The 25,754-nt window shown below is 38.9% G+C and overlaps 1 protein-coding gene across 1 annotated transcript; it reads left to right on the forward strand.

Annotated features, from left to right (window-relative positions):
- Positions 1 to 1,351: 1,351 nt before the first annotated feature.
- CFLAR (CASP8 and FADD like apoptosis regulator) lies at positions 1,352 to 25,345 on the forward strand. The gene is made up of 12 exons (XM_076342343.1): positions 1,352 to 1,907; positions 4,771 to 4,916; positions 7,880 to 8,311; positions 9,148 to 9,253; positions 10,187 to 10,322; positions 10,495 to 10,592; positions 11,691 to 11,742; positions 12,491 to 12,540; positions 13,765 to 13,843; positions 18,216 to 18,729; positions 19,653 to 20,054; positions 23,229 to 25,345. Exons 3-11 carry the CDS (start codon positions 8,016 to 8,018, stop codon positions 19,789 to 19,791), a joined length of 1,470 nt encoding a protein of 489 aa, XP_076198458.1. The 5' UTR covers positions 1,352 to 1,907; positions 4,771 to 4,916; positions 7,880 to 8,015; the 3' UTR covers positions 19,792 to 20,054; positions 23,229 to 25,345.
- Positions 25,346 to 25,754: the final 409 nt, after the last annotated feature.

Consider the following 25,754-nt stretch of genomic DNA (forward strand, 5'->3'; position numbering starts at 1 on the left):
ACATTTATACCGATTTACAGTTCCAGTTTACATGAGAACCTATTGATGAGGACAATGTAGTATTTCAACTTCGAGATGGGGGGAGAATGAAAAAAACTTGCATACAACTCATAAATGCTGCCTATAAAAATGTGAAAACTGTTTAATAAGCATATTAAAATTAGGTAAATTAAGGGATAAGTAGAGTAAGTAAACAAAAGTATATTGGTTGCTTAAGTAATGGCTGTGTTAAATTGGTAAATCATTCATTCAACCATTTTTGGAAAAAAAAAAAATTCATAAGCCTGCAGCCATACCATCTTTTTAAACCTCTATTAGCCTGTACAAATCTTTAAGTGTTTGTATGGAATAGATCCAAGGAGAAAGCGTGCATATTGATTCAAAGCAGGTAGCTGGCTTCCTTCTGAATCAGCACCGATCCAATGCTATGTCTTAGTAGCAGGGACACTGTGATACCCTTGAATGATTGATATTAAAGTGAGAGCCTGACCATACAATTTCAGTAAGAATCCAGATGTTTTTTCAGAACACAGAGCAGTCGCTTGGTACCTGACCAAATTCTAGTGTGGGCAGTTACTTTCTGCCTCAGTTTTCCCTGCAGTTCTAAAGAGAGCGTGACTCTTTGCACAACAGTGTGCTATCCCGGAGTACTGTGCTTCCACTGTTGGATTTTTAGCAGCACAAAAAATTACTTTTTTGTAAATGCTTTGAAATCCATTGAGCTGGGAGTTATATATGATGGGTCTATTTCATCACATATGGAGGTGGCTTTTGTCTAGTTCAGCTGATAAAATAGTCCAGAATTTTTTATTTTAAGCCTTTAAGAGAGCAGCTCCAGCTACACTAGCACCTCAGAGTAAGTTGCTTCATGGAAGTTGCTGGTTTATACCAAGAGAATCACAACACCCAGTTTACAGGGACAAGGCATTACTTAAAACTTACTTAAGATTATACAACAATGGGAAGCACACAACTTTCACGCACCTGTACAATATTATCCTCACTAGGAATGAACTCAGAGCAAGACACGAACAAAGGGCTTGCTTCTGTATAAACTCCCGCCAAAACACATGCCCACACTTACCCCAAGTCTGTAGTTGCTCACTGAAAAACGGTCTGTTACCACTGAATGGCTACTAGGGTCAATACAAAGCTGTTTGGTCTGCCCTCATACCAGTAGCAGTATAAAAAGCATAGTCCCATAAACGTCTACGCACACACTGAACTCCAGCCCATCCTACTGCCAACCCCTCCTCCTCGCAGGACGGCCAACACCCCCACGCCCCAGCTAGTCGGAAGCCATCTTGTGTGTAACCGACACCCAAAAGCGCCGGCGGGAGGTTGCGCGCGAGACGAGACGTCTCTTCCGCTACAGCTCCGCCACCATGTTGTGGGAGCTCGGCAGGCTTGTTTGCGCAGCTCCGAGTTTCATCTCCTGAGGTAGACTATGAAGCAAAACGAAATCTCCATGGTTGGACTCGATGATCTTAGAGGTCTTTTCCAACCTCTATGATTCTATGAAAAGCATAATCCTTCCCTCACCTCACCCCAAAATATTTAACGGCCGGACTCACGATAAAATCGTAACGGTTAGCGAATGTGGCTCGACAGATGTATAATGATGGTAAGGCGGCTAAAGCTAGTTCCCTCGTCCTTCAGCGAGGGGAGATCTCTGCCCTGAACAGCGTTGCTGTCAGCGCGCAGAGGCGGCTCGGGTCTCTCCCATAGCCGTAAGAGGTACGAACGAAAACCGCCCTGCGCCTTTTACTGATGTGAAAGAGCAAGAGAAGCGATACTCGAAACCACGCCCGGTGCCGGAGAGCCTGTTTCTAGGCCGGTACCGCCCCCTGCTCCTAGTGCCGGACCTGGCCCTGCTGCTGTAGATGAGACCTCACCGGCGCGTTTGGGTGCGTTGTACCTTTCCCCCTTCCTTTCCCTCATACCTCTCTTCCCACCCTGCCCCTTCAGTATAGGCGCCCCAACACACCGGGATCGGGTCCTCCTCCCTGTCTAGGCCCGGTCCTCACCGGGGGGGCGGGCTGAGCCGGGTGCGGAGAGCCGGAGCGCCCGGCGCAAGTGGGGCCTGAGCCCGACCTTGCTCGTGAGGAGAATCGAAACCCGACACTGCCCAGCCGCCTGAAGCTATCTTGCAGAGCGGAATTTACTCTCGCTTCATTTTCCAAGTGTGATTTAAAATGATGCAGTTAGAAAGTTGCGTGGAATTCTCCATAACCTCCTCACGATAAAACCAGTTTGTTTTTTTTGATTAGGAGGACTGGCGTGTTAAATTAGTGCATCTCTAAATAGAAATTAGCGTGGTCACTACTAGTTTACACTGAGAACAAACTACTTAAGCCTAATACAGTAATGAGAAATGTGAAAGTTTCTGCGGGATTTCCCTGTTTTCCCTTAGTATCTCGTACCGAATCCTCTTTCTTTTATAGAGAAATGTGAAAGTTGTGGAGCGTGCTCCAAACAATTCAACACTGAAAAATGCCAGATGATACAGACTCAAAATGCAGTTACCTTTGTGTGGTTTCACCACCTCTACCTCTTCAAACAAAGCAGAGCGGAGGAAGCAGAAAATGCAGCTAGTGCCTCCTCTAACAGAGTAATCTACTCTCTCCCTCTAGCGTAGGGTCTTCCACATGAGCTCATCTTGTGAAACAAACATCATTTTCCAAATCAGAACTACACCCACTGATGTTATATCCTGTTATTGTTACTGTAGAGATGGTTGTGAAACGTTCAAGAACATGCTGTCAGAAATTAGACTCTTAACTGTAGATCATGTTTAGAGTGTGAAATGTTTCCTTGCTTCTCTTGAAAAACGTTCCTTCTTAATATGAGGCCTGATACCTTGACTTATCATCGTTAATACAGGACACTTCTCTTTGCCTTGATAATCACATTGGTATTTGTATATTGTGCAGCATTTGTGTTTCAGTCATGGGAACAAGGGTTTCATGCATGGTGTTAAACAGCAAAGAGTAAAATTGCTTGAGCCTTGTACACGCATACCAGCCTCCACTTGTTAATACCAGCAGGGAGTTACTGAAGCCTTGTGTGTCTTTGTGTGTGAGGTTTTAGTACGTTGTTATTTCCTGCTCCTTGGGGGGAAAAAAAAAAGAAAAAATCTGTCCCTGATTTTGGTTGTATTCTGTATGGACTGGTGGCAGTGTGAAATAGTTCAAAAATGGGAGTATAATTAACTTCATTAGCATCATAGAAGCTAATGAACATACAGATGTTTTTCTGTCTTAGTGTGGAATAGAAGTGATTTGTGGTCTGAGGAGTAAATATGCTTGCTAATATTCTCAGGTGTTTACCTTAAAAAAAATTTCTTCTTGTGGACCTTGTTTACAGTGTAATATGCAGGGTCAAAGTCAGTGCAGACTTAGACAAATATGCCAGTGACAAAGGTGGTTTCCTGTGCTGTGTGTGAGAAATTCATCAGCTTTAAAATCTTACACTTTGTTCAGGAAAGTCTGAAAGTTAACTAAATCCAGAAACTTGTATTTAAGTGCACTTTGGTACTATCTTCTTGAGATGTGTTTTCTCTCAGACCTCTTTTGGGGACAAGAGGACAGATGGGTCACCCTAGAATCAGTGATTTCTCTTTCCAGAGACCCTAAGACTATTTCCCAGAAGAGTCCTTCCTCTGTGAAAATTTGGGGTGATAGTGAAATAAAATAGCCAGATTTACAGAAAACTCTCTCCTCACCAGTCATTTTTCCTCAGCGTGCCAGGGGTTTTCCTGGTTCCTTGAATACAGGAGGAAAAGAGATTTTTTTTTTTTCTTGTTATTGTTCCGTGTGTAGGCCTGCCCTTCCACTCACTGTTACTGACGTGATCTTCCTTTTATCTATCACGTGGTCTGGTGTTGGTTGTGTTACACTTCAGCTATTTGGAATGATTCTGGATTTCTTATAAACCGGGAATGTAAATGAGAATGTGTAGTACTTCAGGTTTTTTAACCATCTTCCTGCTCCATAAACTTTGCATTGAAATCTTTGCTCAATACATGAAACATTAAACTGAAGAGGAAAACTTTGAGTGTTTTCTTGCAGCAATATTGGCAAATTACACAAGCGCATGAACACACAAACTATTGGGGCAGCTTTATCTCTGATGACTGTGAACTTTTTTCTCTTCTCTTGAGAAGATATGCTGGGTTTCCTCTCCTCTTTGTAAAGAATTTACATTCAATAACTCTTCTCATTGCAGGGCCCAGATAATCTAAATTGAAAGCCAGGCTGCTGGGTTTTACATTGTCATTGCTTTTCTCTCTTTCTTTACTTGTACAGCTGTGATAACTGTATGTGTGACATTTGCAAAAGTGGTCATATCAGATGGAAGGGTGGAGCATGATGCCCTTCACCTCTCATGGTGAAGTGGATCTGGCTCAGATGTATGCGGATGGAATGTATCAGGCTTGCCCCAGTAGTGTGACATTCCTGCTATCAAAATACGGTGACATGGGTTTTGGATGCAAAGTTACAAACTGTTTTAGTTTATACTAAACACTTACTTCATGTTGCTTTTACTCATTCCCCACTCGGAACTTTGGGGGAATGAATATTATTGACAAATCACCTTATGCGCGCAGTTGTTTTTCCTTTTATTTGGAGCATCGTTACTGGTTCACTGGGCCAGTGGAATCATACAGAAGAATGCATGATCCTAGGTCATTTTTCCTTGTTTTTCTCCCAACTAAAATTAGGAAGTAGCCTCTAGCACTAATTTGTGATGTTGATATTTGTCCAACAGAAAACGAGCTGATGTAATCAACTTTGTCTATGGACCATCATTGGAAAATACTGGATGGAAACCAATGTGTGCTGGATCTGGATCAGTGATTTGGCAGTGGTCAAATGCCAGTCTTCCAATGTTCTTGGGGACAGACTTGCATACAAGTAAGAGAGTTTCGGCACTGGAAGTATTGATCAGCATTTTTTTTATAATGAGCATGCGATTTATCTTATATAAAGGAAGTTCACAATAATAAATAATTCATATGTAGTTTTTTAAAGGCAGATTATTTTTAAGATAACATATAAATAATAATTTTGCATGTCTGAAATTTTAACTCTGTAGGAAATTCCTCCTCACCACACACATACACGCACACCTCTTTTTTTTTTTTAACTAGTTTTAAAAGATCAGAAAAAAATCAACTAGAGTTGTTTTTTAAAAAATAAAGTTTATCTGAGATTTCTGAAAATGGCCAAAAGTTGTTAAATTCCCATCTCCCTTTAGAGTGAGTCATAAATATAACTTCCTCAGGCTCTTTTGAAAGTCCCAGCTCTGTGTACCTGGGAGATGCTTTCATATGAGAGAGTTTTGTGCCTCCCCCTTCCTGACTGCATTATGTCATGAAAACAGTCTTTGGCTTTCTGTAGAATTCTTGCAAATGTTTGATGCTAGATTGAAAAGAAGTTAGCAAAAAATACGCTTTTCCTCTGATAGAAAACTGTACAAAACACACTCCAGTGCATGAGGGGTTCCTCTGCTTATCAGAGGCCTGAAAATTTTCCCACCCTGCCCTTTCACCACAGCTGTACAAGTGATAGCATTGCAGGTCCATGTGTGAAATAGAACAGGTTCAAAAGTACAAATGTTTTATCTACCCAGTTTGGTTTTGTTGGAAACTTTTCAGCCATATTAAAATTACTGTGGTCCTGGGTATTTGACAGGGGCACCTTCTACTGATGTTTCATTTCTGTTTGTGAGGTTTTTTGCTGTTTGCACTGTTTACATTAGGGTTAAACGTTGTTGCACTTCTTAGAGCAAACAGTGCATTTAATTCTCCCAAGTTCCTAAATGGTGTGATGTGATGAGGGAAAACACTGTGTTTGTGCCTGTCCCTTTTGGGTTCTGAAGAACCAAACTGTATCAGAAGAGGATAGGTGTTGCTTTTTTTTCTGGTTGTGTGCTGTGGCAGGAGTACTATAATTGTGCGTTTTCTCTAGGTATTTATCACAGTCTGTGTGGAACGCACATAGGAGGTTGCAGTGGGCTAAGCAGGGTATCTGCAGCCTTGTAACTATCGGCTGCAGTTGAATGCTCTGTGCTTCTGAAAACGAGCCAAAGTGGCCTCAGTGCTATTTTGAGGATTCTGTTGCATATACATTAGATCTCATTTACACTGTGGTATGGAAGTGCAGGAGTACTTAAGCTGAGTAATGCTTGGGTCTTTTAATGTGGTGGGTTTATGATATTTTACAGCTTGCCTGTGCTGCCCTTCCTTACCTCCGCCTTCCATTTTGCTTCTGAAGGTGGGACCTTGAGGTCATAGCAGCTACTTGTGTTATATTCCCCTAGTGATTCAGACATGCTATCAGCAAGATTAACAGTGCACCCTTTTTTTTTTTTAATAACTGATGACTTGCTATTGTGACTGTCAGCAACAGCACTGGAGGAGAAAGCCACTGCAGTCTTTGACTCCATAGAAAATACGGCTCGCTGGGATAGATGTAGGTAAAGGAGACTTTGCCCTAGGAACTTGAATTTGATATGCTCTTTTAGTGGGCAGTGGAACCCAATACATGGGTTTAATCGAATCCAACTCTTACTACTTTTTCTGAGGAAAGTCAGGTGGATATATAGAGCTATTTTTCATTTAAACATCATTGGAATGAAAGAAAAAAAAAGCTTGTACGTTAGTTTATCTCATGTGCTTAATGCATGGACACAGTATGTGACATCATTGATTGTGACTTTGAGAATGTGTAACAAAAGGCTGAGAATGCTTTAAAAAATGTTATCCAGGTGCTAGAATCTTTCAATGTATTAGGCTTTGAAGTTGAATTGGCTTTTACTTTTCAGAATGGTTTAAACAAAACTATGCAGTATGGTGACTGAACTCCTTGTAGGGGCTGAGATTTGCCTTCAGATTGCTCATTTCACCTTTCTGCATGTAGGTAATGGGGATCAGAGAAGGTTAGATAGAATTTCCATAGTTGGTGGCAGCGGAAATTGAGCATAGCACCCTACTTACTTTGTTTAATCACAAGGGTGGGGGTTTGAATTTTTATTTCAGTTTTCAGTATGGTGAAACATGAAAGTCACATGAAGAAAAAGATGGTCTATGGCTTATCTATACTTTCAGAGTTAATCAATCTGCATACTTAAGGTTGGAATTTTTTCTTTGTGTGGTTCTTCAATCTTTTTGAGCACGGAGGGGGTGCGTGGGGAGTCCTTAAAAACCCCAGTAACTCATTCAGATTGGAATCACTTTAAATGATACTAACAAGTAAGAAAATCCACGCGTTCCTGAAATTATAGATAATTAATGTTTTAAAATATTACATATTATATTGTGAATATTTCCTTTATTTTTACTTCATTTAAGGCAAAGTGCGTGCCTGATAGCAGTGGTTTTACCTGTGGGTGTTTTTTAATTCTTTTGTCTACAATGTGTGGTTACACTACCTCTTAGCTCCCAAAACTCTTCTTGAAAAATGCCTTGAGACTTTTAGGGGAGAAAAAGTGGTGGTGAGCAGCGGGGTGGAGGGTTGCTGGGAAGAGATCAGAGCTTTAGACTTAAATTGCTGTGAAACTTAACTCTTATTTCCAGAAACACTTTAAATACCACTCATCAGCAAGCTGATGACTTTTGTTTCACTTCCTATGGAATTTACAGACTTGTTTTAAGGTAATTTTACTTTAAAAAGAACTTCCATTTTTTTCTGATTAATATGACCTACCAAGTACTTTTTGTTCTGTAATGAACAGCTGGGAGAACCCCTTGAGAACAAGAGATCTGTGTAGACTACGTTGGTGTTTTAGTTGTAAGTGAAATACATCAGACAGGAAAGTTAACTGTGAACTTGTGCAGCAGATCACTGACTTAGTACCTTTTAATTCACTCCCACAGAACTGCTTATGTAAAAATGCATCTAGTTAAGAATGAACACCAGAGAAGTGCTGTGGTAGACATGAGCTTCATGTCATGTTGGCTTCCTGTTTAAAAAACAGTAGGCTGGCAATTTTAAAGGGACAGCGACAAAGTGATGACCAGGTGCCAAGTGCCAGCTGCCCTTATTCACCAGATTGAACAAGAATTGGATAAAGAAGAAGAAGAGATGATGGTTTTCCTATGCCGAGATCTTGCTCCTGACTTGGCCACTGCCAGCCTTAGAGAGCTGTTGGTGGCTTTGAATGAGAGGGAGAAACTGTCTTTTCTTGGCTTGTCTGAGCTGTTGTACAGAGTTAAGAGGTTTGACTTGCTGAGGAGGATCTTGAAGACTGAGAAAGCAACAGTGGAAGCTAACCTTGCCAGGAGTCTCAGAATTGTCCCTGATTACAGGTAATATATCTATCTCAGATTTCAAGGCTACTCTTATTTTGTTCAAAATGTGTGTGGGTTGTTTGGAGGGGGGGGTTGTGGGTTTGTTTTTTGTTTCTTTTTTTAAATATGTCTTGAAGGTAAAAGAAAAGCAGAAAAGGGCGTTACAATGAAAAAAATATGTCAGGTTTAGTCCCTAAAAGGAGCCTTAGTAGCTTCTTACAAGTCAAGGCATTAGAAACATCTATCTTTAAGGAGTTTGTGTATGGTAATCAATAAAACCAGTGATGTTTGTACAGTTCTAGATTAGCAGATAGAAATGACACTTTAGAGGAACATCATAAGTTAGACATACTTTCTTTTCTAGTTTGCCTTAGACACATAGCCTTGTGGTATAGCTTTTCTGAGGGACCTGTCTCTTACTACTTTTTACTCTGTAGTTTTAAGACGCTTAAATTAAGAATCTCCAGTTATTTTCTTTGAGAGACTTCAGAAAGAAATGTATGTACTCATAAGGAAGATTTTCCTGTGTTAACTTCTCACTGAAATAAAAACCCTGTAACTACTAGGTAAAAAAGTTAGAGACGTCTCATTCTCTTACTTCATCTCTATTGAAATATTAAGGAGACTTCTGTTTTCCTAGTAGTGGCTGTTACACAGTCAGTCTGAGTAACGTAGGTGCTGATGAGCAAGAGGAGGTATTTTGTAATTGGATCTTGGAGCAGGGTAGGCTTTTTTCCTGTTGTTTAATTGGGAATGGTGCATTAAGACTGGAACATGGGAGAAGTTGGGTAGTTGGGCAAGGATGGGATCTTGCTGAAAGCTAATCCTTTAGAAATGTCTCAACTTTATTTCAGGGTACTAATGGTAGAGATTAATGAGAATCTGGAAAAAGAAGAAGTGAGTTCTCTTGGTTTTCTACTCAGAGATTATGCACCTCGTATGAAAATGGCAAAAGATAAGGTAATGTCTTTCTGCTGGTCTTCTCTTCTGGAGCAATGAGACATTAAAGTAAAAAGGGAAGTAGCTAGACAACAAAAGAGGGGAGACAGTACTGCAAGGGGTAGTGAGGCAGGCGTAGACAGAAGTCAGGAAGTGGAGAAGGAGTAGTGGCTTCTATTTCATTTTTGTTTTTCAATTCAAGGAAAGAAGCATGAGAAACAGTAAGGGGAACAGTGAAGATTTGCTGTAGTGAATGGTGTTAGCATGAACCTCACAGGCAGAAGGCATTAAAAAAAAAATCTTCAGTATTACTGATCTGAAAGTTCATATATGAAGGATCTCAAACCAATGATCGTATGAAATGTATCTTGAATTACAAGGTCACTTTTTATGTTTGTGCTCTGCTTCACTTACAAAAGAACAGTTTTATTCTAATTATGTCTTTCTCTACATTTGCATTGTGCATATTTGTTTTAAATGCTTTGAGAAAGCAGAGTTTCAGTAGAGGGGGTTCAGAAAACGTGACCACTGTGCATAGAAGGCTGAAGATTTCTGTCTTCTTCCTTTGAGGTTTTTTCTTTTTCTCTCTTTAACCAAAGAAGGAGAGAGGCCTTGCAAATTCCCCAGAGCTTTTCTTACCTCTTGCTTTGTGGCATGTGAGGTGACATTCCAAGTGGCTGGCTTTGTAGCAACAAGGAAATGCAAAACTGTTTCCTTAAAAACTTTGATTTGTTTTTAAGAATATCACTTCCTAGTTTTCATTACTCCTATGATAATACCAAGAATTATTATATCTTCCAGATAATTTTCTTAAGTGTTTCAGAAGGTAATGTCCCTAGTTCTTGAATATACAACCCTTATGACCTCACCACGTTATTTTCTGGGTTGCTTTGTTACTTACTGATAGAGGACAAATTACTGATATGACAGTTTGGTTTTCTGTTGCTATTCTAGAGTTTTCTAGCTCTTGTGATTGACCTGGAGAAACTAAATTTGGTGGCTCCTAATCAACTGGATTTGATAGAAAATTGTTTTCAAAATATTCACAGGATAGACCTGATTAGGAAGATTCAGAAATACAAACATGAAGGTAAGATGCTATTTTTGCACTGGTTACTCTTGATAGTAAGGATCAGATGTACTCTTACTGGAGATAAAATTATGAGTTACAAGTCAGAGTATTTGCATGCTTCACAGATTTAGGCTTTTAAAACATTTGATATATGATGGTGTATTTCTCTGTGTTTCTGTTAAATTTTCAGCTTTAATGTCCTCCGTTCATTCTCAGCCAGTATATGTAAATGCACTTCAGGCATCTCTCCCTAATCTCAGTCTGATTGATCCTCCTCATAATTCAGGGGTAAGTATACAATAAATCAGACAGATCCTCTATTTCTAAATATTGCCAGACATGGAAAGGGGATTCATCTTTACAGAGCCTAAGGAATGAGAGATTGCTAGTAACTAAAATACTACTTGGTTTATTTTGCTTATTCCTGTTATTTGCTGGGTTTAGGGTCTGATTTAAATCTTCTGATTGAGAAAGATCCCTTTTAAAGAGCTTCTGTGACTCCCCCCCCCCCCCCCCCTCCCCATTAGTTGGGCATATAAAATCTATCTTGAAAGTTTTTTCTGTTACTCTGGGGAGTGAAAAGTTTTACTTTGACTGTTCTTTGCAAAACATATTATTCTTCTTTGTACTTCTGGACTTTGCAGGGGAAGTAGCTTTTTACCTTGGAAGCTGAAGGTTATGGCTTTTTAAGGAGAGCTTTTCAGATTTTTTTTTTGTGTGTTTTGTTTTAATCTCATTTTAACAAAGATACCTCAGTATGTCAAGTCATGAAATCCTATTGCATACAGTATTCTTTATATTTAGGTTAGGTCTGATACTGTAATAGCATGACCTTAATTAAAGTCTTTAGCCTTGCTAAATGAATCTGATGAGATTATTTCTGTCATGTATTCAGTAAATATGTATGTATAAAGCTTACATCCAAGACACTAGTGATGCAGAAAGCTTTATGAACAAAGCTACAACAGCTTTGTTTTCCAGACTGCTAATAGGAAAGAGTTTGCATTGACTTTCTGTATTACGATAATTTTGTTATAATTTCCTTTCTAATTCAGTGAAAGTTCCTCCCTGCTGCTCTATAGGAAACAAAATTCACATCTTCAGAGAGTTTTTTGTTTGTTTTACTGTTTTAGGGATTAAACTTTTTTTGCTGTTCATGGCAAACTGGTAATTTTTTCCTGAGGAGGAAGGGGTTTGGGATTTTTGTTTGTTTGTGGTTTTGGTAGGGGTTTTTTAACTTGTTATTTTGTAATTCTAATTAGCTGATAGCTGTGAATCTAAAATATGTAATCCTTTTATTGAGGAAGAAAAATGCTGTTGTGTTATATTTTGGAACGCATTATTATTGAAGGAGAGGGGGAAAATACACCTTTTTCTTCATTTTAGATCCAGAATGTGAATAAAGAAAAACCACAAAATAGACAAAGTCTTATTCTGGGTAAGAGCATTTTATCTGAGTTTTGATAATCTGAAAGAGCCAAATGATGCATTTCATTGTATCAGAAGGACTGTTTTTTGATAGTTGTGTTTATGACTAAACCAGTTGATACCACCAGGAGCAGAGAGTATTTGGTACCTCTGAAAACTGAGCCTTGCCTTCCTGTTTGCTCTTGGCTTTGCTTTGCTTGTGCTGCTAGATCTTAACACTTTATTGAAATTGTTTTGGGCTTCCACTGTCACACCTTTTTAGCAGAATAAATAGTTTATTAATAAAATCATGGGAAAGGTTGACTAGCCAGCTCTGAAGGCCCATGTAGTACAGCTGTGTCCATTAAGTCTTGAGTAGGAAGGTTTTGTGTCTGTTCAGTGGTGGACTCTCCACCAGGCCAGTTGGGAAGTTGTCCAGTGAGTACCAGGTTCTTACCATGTGTGTTGTGTTCTTTCTGGAAACCCAAAACACCTCTCAAATACGGTGACTTTTAAAAGAGTAGTTGGCTGAATTCTGTCAGTGTAGGAGAGACTGTTTGTTCTAGTTGCAAGCAATGTAGAATGCAATCCAAATAACATTTTAGAGGTGAAAATTCTTGGGTGTTTTTTTTTACTTCAGTAGCATACAGAGAAACTAAGAGGTCCAGATGACTGAGAACTTGGCTGAACTAGATATGTTCCTCTTTAACTGATTTGGTGTCAAAGAAAAGTCACTAGTACCTACATACTGAGATTACTTCTGTATGTTTTAACTGCAGCAGAACCAGTCCACATGTCCATTCAGGAATCGGGATCAGTGTCACATAAGGTATGTGCTTGTGCTATATGTATGCATGTAATGTAATAAAAACCTCTGCAGGTATTTACCTTAATTTTCTTTGTGTTTAATTTTGAGATTTCCTTTAATTGCATGCAAACAGAAGGATGTCTACATCCCTATCTTCCTCAGCCATAAACAGGTTCTATGAATGCTTTGCAGAATATATTTTTAATATAAAATGGAAGCAGCGGTGTGCAAAATGCATGTGCGTATGATGTGCACACAGAACTTGTATATTTATTAGTGGAGGCTAAGTCAAAACCTGTTGGAAGTCAGACCTCTTGCCATCTGCATTAGAAACGGCAGGGCTTCTTTGCATGCAGTAAACTTTGTTCTTTATTCTCTCACCGCCCCTTGCTCTCCAGGTAGAAGACAGACGTGCTTTGGATATTAATGATAAGGATAGACTACTGCTATTTTCACTAGCTCTCCTGTAGGTCAGAAACTAGGGAGTTACCTATAGCAAATTGATTGTAATCTTTTTAAAGGGGAGAGGAGTTGTGATAGAGTCATTACAGATTATTTAGGAACAAGGAGGTTGTTCCACTAAATAAGGAAATAAATGTTGTTCTGATGAGCAGTGCCCGCTTGCATACCTGAAGACCACAAAAGTTCTCTACATCTATTGTGTTGGCAATATGAAGCTTGTAGCTCCTAACATCTCAATAGCAGTTACTTTTTTACTTTTACAATTAAGGAAATTAATTTGGAAGTACTATAGAAGGATCACTGCTGTCATAGTCCAGGTCTTTAAAGAGCCCTTCCACCCCATACAGGTTTGGGTTTTGGGGGGTGGGTGTGGGTTTTTTTTGCTGTTGTTGTTGGTTTGTTGTTTGGGGTTTTTTTTAAATTTGAAGATCTGTCCAGAGTTAAGGTTCAGTATCAAACTTGCTTCTCTCATTTCTGGTACAGTCTTAGTCTTTGTTTAAGGATCATTATGTTACTAAGATTGCATAACACAAGAACACAAAAATTAAGCCTGTACTAGAAATAGGGGGAAAATTCATTGGGCCATGTCTCATGACTTTTTTGTTTTTGTTGTGTAGATAAGACATATTACGTCCCAGTAGATAGACTTCTGCTAGCTACTGTATGGAAAAACAACAGAATGTAATTTAATAGATCTGAGGTGGTTAAATTTGAGAAAAGAATCAAGTCTGTAAGTTGAGAGTGTGACATATTAACTTAATATTTGTCCTTCACATTCCTCAGGTGTTTGATGATCAGTACAGAATGCAAAGTCAACCTTTAGGAATATGCCTGATAATTGACTGTATTGGCAATGACGCAGGTAAGTCTCTGGAATTTGAAGTTCCTTATCTTGTTAATCTCTGACAACTAGAACAATTTAGTATAAAGAATATGGTGTACATTTACCAGCCAGACTAGGGTAATGTTGTCCTAGTCACCTAGTCTATCAATCTACTAAGTTTTCTAAAGCAGAGAGTTGGAAGGCCCAACCTGAGGTTAAAGCCAACTGTCCTAACTATTGCAAACAGTGTTTGCTTGTTTGTTTTTTGGTGCAGAATCTCTGAATGAAAGAACTTACAAGGGGATAGACTGACTTTTTGGAGGGAGCAAAAGGATGTTCAGAGACCGACAGAATAGTTAAGCTACAGTCATACAGTAGGTTATTGGCAGAGATGGTAAAGATAAGTGTTTCCCACCAGTTAACAAAACCAAAACCAAAGCTGTTGTGGATTTGAAGTGTAATCATATTGGACACCACAGATTTTGAACAGCTGAAGGCACGTGGTCCTTTATTAATAATGCACCTAGGGTTCTGTTATATCTTGCACACTTTAACTGAAACTGTCACCATAGCTTTATAGGGAAAGGAATTTTTCTTCCTACCCTCTTGGTTTAGTTAAAAAACCCCAACCAATTTGCATGTAGAATTCAAGGTAGTGCCATGGTTAAAATGTGGGTTTTTCCTGATTGCCTTTATAGAATCCAAAAATTAGATTCTTGCATAAGCAAAAAAAACCCGCCACTCTCTAATCATTGGAACACATGAGGCTAAAAATAAAAATGAAGATAGTAGTTGCAGTCAGTTCTGTAATAGGCTAGGAGATGTAGGGGAAGAGGAGGGTTTGTGGGCATATCTTTTCCCTTTCTCATAACTAACAGTCCAGCAGGTGGACCAAAAGAGTTATTGATGTAGTTGTTGAAGAGCAGTCGATGCAGGGCACAGACACAGAAGGTAAAATTTTGATGTTTGCTTGAAATAGTATTTTAGGTAAATGATATAAGACACTTAGTTTGCTGTTAGGGTAACAGGAACTAGAATGGATTCACCATGCATGGAGAAGAGGGACAAGGAAAGCACTTAACTCAGTTACATGCAACTGGGAAGCATCTTTGAGATCTGATTTCAGTCTGTCCTACCAAGTTCATCAATGACCTCTGGCCAAAAAAAAAAAAAAAAAAAGAACAAGGATGCAATTGCTGGATGTAGAAATTAAATTGTTCCATCTAAAGCACTTCTTCACTTCTCTCTCTCAAAAAAAAAAAAAAGCTGCTTTTGCCCCAAGAGGAAGATAAAATAAAGACAGCCTGGGGGGCGGGGGGGGGCAGCTCTTGGGATCAAACATTCTGCTCTGTCCTGTTGCCTTCTTCTTTACTTTCCTGTTCTTCTCTCTTTTGTGGTAGCTTCAGAGAACAAACAACCCTTTTGATGCAAGAAACTTACTATGCAGCCTTAATCTGGAAGGTAGCATGATAGCCTGCTCCAGTACCAAGATAATTACTTATTACTTGGAATTCTGTTTCTTAAAAGCAAATGCAAAAAGGATTGCTAGAGAAATTTCAGCGTGGAGAGCTAAAGAAAACATGAGGTGTGGAAACAGCCTTGTTTACAAAAAAAATCTCTTTAAATTTCATTGTCTCTGATGAGATATGAGCATGTGCTGACCTGATTTATTGAACAAGAGTCTTTTACTATGCCAGGTCTGAGTTTTTTAAATGAAACAGTAAGTATAAAAGCAGGTAAGGCATGTACACTGGAGAAAACAGGAAGTAAAGAAGGAACTGCTATGTCAGTTCATAGTCACAGATACATAAATTTAGACCTACTCTTCCTTAAAAGGCACAGATCTTTAGCACAGGCAATATACTGTGCAGACCCCTTTGTCATAGTAATTGCTACTAAATACAAAGATGTGCACAAAATAAATAAAAAAAAAATCAACACGTGCTCTTCATGAGCTCGTATGGTCATTTCAGTACTTGTACAAGAACAGAAAGTGTAAATGTGATAGAGGAAGACTGGAAAGAACAAAAATGGGTTACGTGTTTAGCATCTGGCATGTCAGATACACCTGCAAATCATGGCTCTGCCGCTGTTGTGCCAAAACCACCCAAAGCAAGTCTTAGTGTGCTGCAGTCTCCACGCATGTCTGCGTTGGATGCAGAAGCAATTAAATCATGTGTATGTCTCAGATGTTTAATGTCACTAGCGCATCATCAGCATTTTAACATGATAGAACTCAAGACTTTCAGTGAAATACATTACTGTGCTAGTGAGATTGAGGAGAGGCAGGACATATGGCATTGCTTAAAGGAGTTTGTTAGAAAGGCATTTACTACTCTATAGAGTTGTGCCACAATACTTCTGAAGTCTGAAAATACAAAAGAAAGAGAAGATGGCAGGGAGAACGTTAGGAATTGTATCTGTGGCGTGCATTAGTCTGTAGCTATCCCAAGATTTAATCTGAGGAAGCTGAACCTGTAATAGATACTGTAGGATCAAGGATTACAACAATTGAAAATGCCCGGTGTAAACAATGTGAATTCGTTAGATGCTGATGAAATTCAAACTGAAGTGCACCTTGCTGTTTTGTAAATAGCTGCTTTTGACTTTCCCATTTAGAAGCCAATTTTTCTCCTTACATTGTAAACAATCAAGGGGAGAAAAGGGTAATTTTTTATGTAGAGTGGAAATGCTCAAAAGTCAGTGGAGGCTTGTTGGGAGATGATTACTGTTGAAGAAACAGATGTTTTCTGATCTCAGGTTGCAGCATGTAATCCTGTGTTTTCTCTTGCCTTGAAGTAAAATTGCTGTATCCAAATCTTACCATGTATAATTTCTGATTTATTGTTACACTAAGGTATCAGTTCTAAGTTTGGGTTTAACTTTTTTTAATTGTGACGCTTAGAGTGTGTGTATGGTCTAAGGTGACGCAAAGTTTTGTATCTTTGTGTGTCTGTGTACATGCTAGTGAGATAAGTAAATTATAGGAAAAGCACTCTCGTTTTGCGTATGTACTACTGCCCTCTAATGGATTAAGTGCTTCATCAAGTATATGACTGCTAAACGGTATTAATACTGAATTTTCCACCTGAATTTTGAGATCATATTTTATTGCCTAAAATAGAGGGGATTTTCCTTTCTATTTCCAAATTTTAAAATGTCTGGAAAGTTTTTGAATTATTTTACAAGATTGAATCAAACAAACAGAACTGGCATGAAACACTCTAGTTCCTGTTTATCACCTCGCTATAGTATAGAGTTTGTATCTACCCTGTATTTTGCTGAGGACAGTTACAAGTTCTGTTCCCTGTTTTCACTACGGGCTTTTTGAGGAGAACAGTGTGGTAGTACAAATCCTGCTTTGCTGCCAGTTACCTCTGAAATAGCCTCTGCTAATTAGGGGTTGTTAAACTTTTGAAGTCAAGGAACAGTCTAGCTTCCAGTGTCTATAAGGCATTTTACATAAACATGGCACTTGATATTTCCTGTCATATCAGAAACTGTGCATGGGCAATGTATATGTGGTTTACACTAAAGATACGATGCTACAGGTATGAGTCATAGTTGTAGCTTGTGGTTCTCCGAACACTTAAAAAATACCTGTGGTTTTTTTGGTACCATGTATCTGGTTTCACTATCATATTAATAATCATCCAAAGTAGTTATTCAGAGCATAGCAACATTTTCCTGCAGCCCAGGTTAACACAAATACAATAGAGTTAAATCTTGATTTTTGGCTATCTACAGTTTTAATTACTAACATATTTGAAAGGGTTCATTTTTCAGCTTTTTTTTTCCTGAAAATGCCATTCTGTCACAGTTAAGACTCCAGTGTCCATTCTCCATCTGGAACTCATCATTTAAAGTCCGTTTTATATAATAGGAAGCATAAATGGCTGCAGTAGGTTCCTTTTTGACTGATGAAAGAGAGTCTCTGTGTTTCCTATGCAGTTCTGTATGTCTACAATAACCATTCAGAGTAATTTTGACAAGTTAAAAGGTGTCAACAGGCTTCCCATGCTATGCAGATCACTCCTTACCATTTCAAGAATGTTCTGTGTGAAGCATTTTCTAATCTTTTCTCTTGCCTGATACTTTTAAGTCCTAGCAACTTGAGATGCTGGCTCTAAATGAAAGCATGCAAGTGTCTGTGGAGTTCGGAACAGATCACATGCCAAATAATAGTGTCTTTGCTGTCATGAAGTACATAACTCATATTAAAGATAACATGCATGTAGCACTATAAGTATGTGATGTACGTGATCGACATCAAGTACTCCCGATTCTTTAATTATTGTGATGAAATAAACATCTGATTTCCAATAGCGAAATACTGTAAATCCTGTAATTCAAGATAGTTGAGATTGAGCCTTGATGTGCTGTGATTTAAGTACATCTTTCTTTTTTTCAGATGTGTTGGAAGAGACCTTCAGAGGCTTAGGCTATGACGTTCATTGTCACAGATATTTAAATATGAACACCATGAATCAAACAGTGCTTGAAGTTGCAAGGTTGCAGAAGCACAGAAATTGTGACAGCTTCATTTGTGTATTGGTCAGCCGTGGAAGTCCTCAGAGCATCTTTTGTACAGACCATACCTTTTCTGGATTCCCTTTGGAACAAATAAAGAAATACTTTACAGCAGACTCATGTCCTGAACTCCTAGGAAAACCGAAGCTTTTCTTTATTCAGAGCTACATTGTGCCAGAAAATGAGCAAGAACTTACTAGTCTGTTGGAAGTAGATGGGAATGATGAGAAAATCATTGCTAATGCAAAAATCCCTTGGAAAGTCACTATCCCCCAAGTAGCAGACATCTTTTGGAGTCAGTGCAAGGTGGACGTGTCTACACTAGAAAAATCTCCCAGTTCATCCTCATATTATCTGCGTTGTCTGGCTGAGCTACTCTGCAATCCTCATAAAAGGTAAATAAGAGGAAAAAAATAACCCTTTTCCTATGACAGCCTGCTGTCCTAGAGAAAGAGAAACCTTAAGTTTCATCCCATCTGGTCCTGAAAAGTGTCTTCATGCTGTGTCATAGGTTAAAAGACAAGTATACCTGATCCTGGAATGATGGCATAGGAAGGTAGTCTAAAGTAGGACTGGAGTTTCTGATTCTGGAGAGTAAAATTAAAGTGTGTTATGGCGCTGGGGCTTGCAGAGTGAGAAGGGAAGAACCTGTCCTGGGTAATGTATGTCAGTGCTTTAGACAGGATTGGAAGTCTTCCTTCTCCAAGATAACGAGGCACACACCAGGCTTCTGTCAAATTGAGGATTGCCTTTTATCATTAAGAAGAGCTCTGCTTGCAAATATAAAAAGTCAGTGCCTAACTTTGGGGAAAAGGCAGTTGAGAGGGAAGGATTTTGTTCTTTCTTTAGATCTAATTAATGCTCCGCTCAGGGAGCCACTAGATTGCCAATTTGTAATCTTGAATTTAAACTATCAGAAAACTTTAGTCTATCTAAAGAGATTATCAAAATGAATCTGAGCAAAAATCAGATATGTTTGGACATACAACTTACCAACAAAGGTTTTCTTTGTGCAATTGATCTACCAAGGAGCTAGCAACTGTTTTTCAAGGTAGTTGCAGGGTTAACATTTAGTACTTTTTTACAAACCCTAAAACCTTGTAATGAAATCACAGATCATCATGTCAGCATAACCAATATCACAACAGTGATTTGGGTTATAACAGATTGTCTCCAAAATGCATATTCAGCCTTGGGTTTTAGGGGTGTAACCTCTGCAATAAAGACTGAAATTTGAAACTTTCTCCTCGCTGAGTCTAAAGTTGTCTTCTCTCTTGTTTCATTCTCTAATAGAAAGCTTTTACTTTTGTTGCTGCAGGAAACTCTCTATATTAGATATCCATACGGAACTGAACAGAAAAGTTTATGAATGGAATAAGACCACTGACCCAAGCCAGCAATACTCACTTCTGCTCCAGCACACACTGAGGAAGAAACTTTTTCTTTCTCCCACTTAACTGCTGTTGGAAAGGACATGTCTGAAGTGGCTAACAAGAAACACTTACTATGATCCAGGCAGTTTCACACATACTTTTACTTTATGCATTGTTATTGCATGTGTATCTAAAGTGCCTATTGCTTCCAAACCCAGGGATTTAAAAGCATTTTGGTGTGTTAAGGCACTAGATTTTATATTTTAATGCAGAAGGCTCTGAAAGCTTGGATGAGAACGGCTGTTATCGTATAGCACTGCAACAGATCTTACAACCAAGTACAACAGGTAAACAGGGTGGAAAGAGCTCTAAACTGTATAGCTGTTGGGTTTTCTAGGGTTTTGTGTTTTTATTGTTTCATCGGTTGTTTTTTAGCATACCTATTAGCAGTGCACTGATCTAGGTTCTTCCGTTGATGCTTAAAACAAACATAAGCCAGTGCAAGCCACTGAAATTCACTGCGTGCTTTCCCTAGCACCTAATAATGGAAAACGCGTCGGGAAAGAATGCCTACCCAGCAATGCCAGTTCATTAACAAGTTCTGGCTCATGTGCCTCCACAGACTAGCAAAACAGGAGGAGGAAAGAGATGGTCTTTTTAAATAATTTGGATTCCATCTACCTGCTGCATTAGAGGTTGTGATTCACCCAGAACCCTGTGTCGTCAGTACTGTCCACAGCACACAGGGGTTATATGTTAATAAATGAGTCTGCCATGTTTTGGGCTATGTTTTCTGCTGATGCAAAAATGAGTCTACATGTGGCAGGGCTTTACAATAATCTACCACACAGTTAAAATGTGGGATTTTGGTAGATGTTCTGTGGAAGCAGAAACATGATTCACACTTGTTGCACCAGGCATAGTTGTAGAAGTACACTTTATTGTATTTGAACCTAAATGTTGTGTAGCAGCCACTGGCTCTTAAGACTAGATTAAATTTAACACCCCACCCTCACTGCTTTTGCTTATGAAAAATGATATGTCTTTATTAATTGATTTTTTTTTTTTCAAGTTGCACTTGTTCTTCTGAAAAAAACATGAGTGAAAATTGTCCTAAATACAGAAATTTTTCTCCAGTGGAGCAGATGCCTAACATGAAAAGTTCAGTTAATCTGCTTGTTATATAACAGTATAACCTGGATGAGTTGTATCAAAATTTATTGTCATTGAATTTATGGCATTCTCTACCCTCCTAAAGTAGGCCACTTGCAAACTTTTAATACTCCTAATACAGTCTCCTGTCCAGGAAAAAAAATGCAAGGCCTTGGCATGCCTTGCTTGGTTTCTGGTGTAGTTACACCATACATCCTTCTGGCATGTGGTCCATGCAAGCAGAAAGGAAAGGGGTTTTTGCTAATACAGGGTATGCTAGTTCATTGAGCAAATAAACTGCAAAAAGATTTTTTGCTAGTGTAGCTGCATTTGATTTGAGCAAAAAGCAGGTGTGCTTACATACGTAACTTCACCAACAATGCTTTTCATTGTAGACCAAGCCTAAGAGGCAGCTAGCCTATTGATACTATACATTGTATACTATCAGTATACATCAGTATATTGATAATAATTAGGAGGGCTTTGCCAGTAAACTTACTCTGGTAGCAGTGACTTTTATTCCTCAATATTATGTTGTACTTCTTGGGTGTTGGCTTGACATCATTTTTATTAACTTTTTTTTTTTTTTTGAAACCAAGCTTCCTAAGTTTCATTCAGAAAACAACAAATGAGTTTTCAAGTAGCTTCTAGAATTGGAAGTAAAAATCATTTTTATTTGGCAAAGAGTAGATACCAAAGTCTAAAAAGTGCTCAGGAGTCCTTCCTTGTTACAGGATGTAGACCCAGTCTCTTCCTGGCTTAAGAGGTTCCTAAACTGCTGATTGATGAGGATTGTTAAGAGTATACCAAGAGGAGAAATCCACTGAACAAGTTTTACCTTATAGTCTTTATCCATACAAAATGTTAAGATTAAAATATATATTTATTTATATTAATGTACCATTTTGTATAATATACAAAGTAGATTTTATATCATTGTGATTAAATCTTCACTTGTTACCTTTTTTAATTTTGTATTCAGTTTTATTTGCATGTTAACTCTAGAAAGTTACATACACAGTTGTGATGGGAAGAAAGTTTTGCACAATTTAGAAAAATAATTCACCTGTACTGCAACCCTATGCATTCCATAGTTTTCTCTTTTCACTTCATAAGCTATAGTGTCCTCTTTAAAAAGTTTATGGAAACTTCTTAATAGCTTTGAATTGGGAAATGCAACCCAAAATTTTATGTTAAAACTATGGGTACATGTGTTATTTGTGTTACTGTAATTTTATGTAGGCACAGGCATAAGAGGAAAAATAGAAAATAATATTTTGCAAAATTCAGACATTCTCTAAATCATAGAATCATTAAGGTTGGAAAAGACCTCTAAGATCATCAAGTCCAACCGTCAACCCAGCACCACCATGCCCACTAAACCATGTCCCTAAGCGCCTCATCTACACGTCTTTTAAACACTTCCAGGGATGGTGACTCAACCACTCCCCTGGGCAGCCTGTTCCAATGTTTAACCACTCTTTCAGTAAAGACATTTTTCCTCATGTCCAGTCTAAACCTCCCCTGGCGCAACTTGAGGCCATTTCCTCTTGTCCTACCGCTAGATACTTGGGAGAAGAGACCAACACCCACCTCGCTACAACCTCCTTTCAGGTAGTTGTAGAGCGTGATAAGGTCTCCCCTGAGCCTCCTTTTCTCCAGGCTAAACAACCCCAGTTCCCTCAGCCGCTCCTCATAAGACTTGTTCTGCAGACCCTTCACCAGCCTCGTTGCCCTTCTCTGGACATGCTCCAGAGAACAAAGCTTGTTCTCTATGAGTGTTAAAGTAAAAATACTAAATCCAATTTAATGAAGTGTGGAAATAAATGCATCATAGCGGGGCAGGGAGAGGGGGCAGGTCTTCCTTTCAGTTTACTGTTTTCTAGGAAAGGGCCAATTGAAACGGTCCTTTTCTTCAACTAGTGCCATATTGCTTCTGGCTTTAAAAATACTTCGTGTCTTAAAATTACTTTCATATGTATTCCACACACTCAAGTAGAGAACTTACTGAATTGCGTCAACAGAAGGGTCTGTGTTATATGTGATAGGTAATGAAAATAGCATTCATTCTAACCCTGAATATTTAATAAGTGACTATCTTACAGTAAAATAAAGCACAAGGGTAATTTTGGAACTCTACCATGCTCATGTTTCATGGGGTAAGAGCAAGGATTATAAAATGACAGATTTGGAATCTTAGAAGTTACTTCCTGTAGCAGCTGGTAAATGAAGCAACTGGTGTGAAACAAGTATGTTTTCTGTGGTTGTAGAAGTAAGATGATTCCTAGTTATCCTATATATGTATGTGATGTTAATAAATGTGATTTCTTTCACAAATTAATTTCACTTTTTCCCATTTCCCTTACTAGCTTTTGCATGTGATGAGCACTTCTGCTGCCTTGTAGACAACCAAAAGCAGGGAGAATGGAACCAAGAGGAGGCAGAGAGATGAGGGAAAGAAATAACGGAAATTTCAAGCAGGAACAAGAAGGGGAATGGTAGGGATAACCAAGAGAAGAACGAGTAGGGAAAAGAAGATTTGGAGGAGAAATACAGCATCAATATTGGAAGGAGAAAGAAGAAAAGGGAGAAAGGAAGTAAGAATAATAGTGGCTATCCTTACAGGATCTAACAATGTGGTGGGGTTTTGTGGGTTGGTTGTTTTGGGGTTTTCTGATGCCAAATAGAACTATTTACTTAAAATATTAGCAATAGGATATATTTTGTTTCTGATAGTTTTGTGACAATGTAGGTTTGGTTTGGGGGTTATGAAGTATACATGTTCTTCACCTTAGTGCATGACACAGTAAGTAAAGTCTGTGTCCTCTTCCTTAAGAAATGACGAAGAAAGGCTGTTTTGAAAACTGTAGAGGCTCCTGTAAATAACCCTTGCAGTGAAAAAGGAGTCTCCTTGTGTCTGGCTGCTTGGGTCGGAAGTGGTCACAGCCCTCTAATGACCAGAGAGTTGTGGGGACATGTCATGTATTGTGCAGCATTCGTGGATGTCAGATACAGATTTTCTACACTGATGTCTTGACCTTCAGTAGATTCCTAAACCATAGCAGTACTCACTATGTAATCATTCAGCTAAGCAGTATTTATTGCCTTGACACCTCTTTCAAGAGTGGCGTGTGGGTAGATTGATTCCCTGTACTCGCTGCATGGTGAAAAGTAGCGATGAAGTCAGTATTTATTAACACACAGGAATTTTGTGATGCCAGAAGTTGTCTGTCACTTCTTCCATAGCTTTTTGTGTCCCTCCGTACACGTGATAGGGACTGTCTGTTCTTGCTGTACTGTGCACCTAAAATTTGAGTCTGGAAGGTGACTGGATGCAGGGCCTGGGTTGCATCAAGTTGTACATGTATTGCAGATAGAGTGGTTGAATGATACCAAACTTCCATTCAGTAGCCAAAAGAAAAGGGGGAAAAGAATTAATTCTGGATCCATCATGAGTTTAGGGTGTTAGCACAGGATACATAAAAAATGACATGCTGGCGAAATTTCATGGTCACGGACTGCCAAAATATCTACTTTTCAGAACAAGATAAAACAAGCCACTCCTCCTCTGCTCCTGCATTGTCACTGCTTGGAACAAGGCTGTCAGACTCGCTGCTCCATGGCACTGAATTTCAGTTTTGCTTTCTGATAACTGAAATAGTCATTTGTTGTACTTCTGTATGTGCTGTATATATGGAAGAGGGAAAAGAGAATTGGCAGAATACAGATTATGCCTTTCAGCCGCTCAGAAGGTGTACCCATGAGGCAGGAGATTCTGTGGTGTTTTGCACCAGACTTAAGTTGCATGATTTTTTCTCAGCCACCTACATTGACATGACTGAGCCATAAATTCAGTTTACTTTGTACTGTTACATACTTGTGTCTTACAATGGTTGCCAACTCATTATCCAGGAAAGAAGTCACATTCAAGAGGAAGTTATGCTGCTAACAGTTGCAGATGGAGCATGCTGTATGTCTGATCTCCCCTTTCAACTCTGCATAAGAAGTAACAGTGACTCCTGTTACAGATACCTGAGTCAGAGAAGCTTTTTATGACTGTTTCTGAGAACTTTTCTGATATCCAGAGTTTCACATTTCTGACATGCAGAATGATGTTGCTGAAAGAAGCTGCCATCTGTGTGGATGATCTGCTGTGTTATCTATGTTCCATTTAAACTATATCTCCTGTACTGAATTATTTGACAGCTTTTCTCTGGCTGTTTTGGAGAATGTCTTTTTTTCAGTTTCTGTATTAGAATCAATAAGACATTGGAAGTCTCTTAGGAATTCTGTTTTGTGTGGATTGTGCCTTTCTGTACATGCCACATTTTCAAATTTGTGGTACTCTGAGAGTGTATTTTCAGTGTTTTGTAGAAACATAAGAAATGTGATTTGAATCGGTGCCATTACTAAAATAGCATCATGATTTAGCAAAATTGGTGCCGTTACTACTACTATTAAATTACTATTACTTATATTATACGTGCTGGATTTCAAGCTGATTTTCTGAAGAAAATTTCTGCATGCAGTCAGACTGATTGTCCCTGTGTCCCTCTAGACCACAGAATAACTCTTGAAATTCTTAGTTGACTCATCTTGTAGACCTCTACGTCTTGTTAAATTTGGCTGTGAAGATCTACAGCTCTATAAAAAATGAGCTGACTGAATAAAGGGCAGCGAGCCTTTTAGTTTCAACAGGTAATTCGGCCATTATTTGTGTGTTGGATAGCAGCTCTTTGGCATGAGCAAGGAGACTCTTCGCATTCTGGCTCCATTGACCCGAGGGTGTGGGGGGATAGCAGTGTTACCGAGATTCTGAAAGCCCCGAGGAGCCTGCACTGGGCAGGGCTTGCTCACTTTCCTCCTCCTCCCCTTACTGTAGCAGGGGTGTGGAG

The sequence above is a fragment of the Aptenodytes patagonicus genome, chromosome 6 (assembly GCF_965638725.1).
Source record: "Aptenodytes patagonicus chromosome 6, bAptPat1.pri.cur, whole genome shotgun sequence".
NCBI classification, from domain to species: domain Eukaryota; kingdom Metazoa; phylum Chordata; class Aves; order Sphenisciformes; family Spheniscidae; genus Aptenodytes; species Aptenodytes patagonicus.

Excerpts from the sequence above, each read along its gene's own strand:
- CFLAR (XM_076342343.1), top strand. The coding sequence starts at position 8,016 with ATGACCAGGTGCCAAGTGCCAGCTGCCCTTATTCACCAGATTGAACAA. Across the intron at positions 10,323-10,494 it reads TCAGAAATACAAACATGAAG|CTTTAATGTCCTCCGTTCAT; the intron begins GTAAGATGCTAT and ends TTAAATTTTCAG. Across the intron at positions 13,844-18,215 it reads CTGTATTGGCAATGACGCAG|ATGTGTTGGAAGAGACCTTC; the intron begins GTAAGTCTCTGG and ends TCTTTTTTTCAG.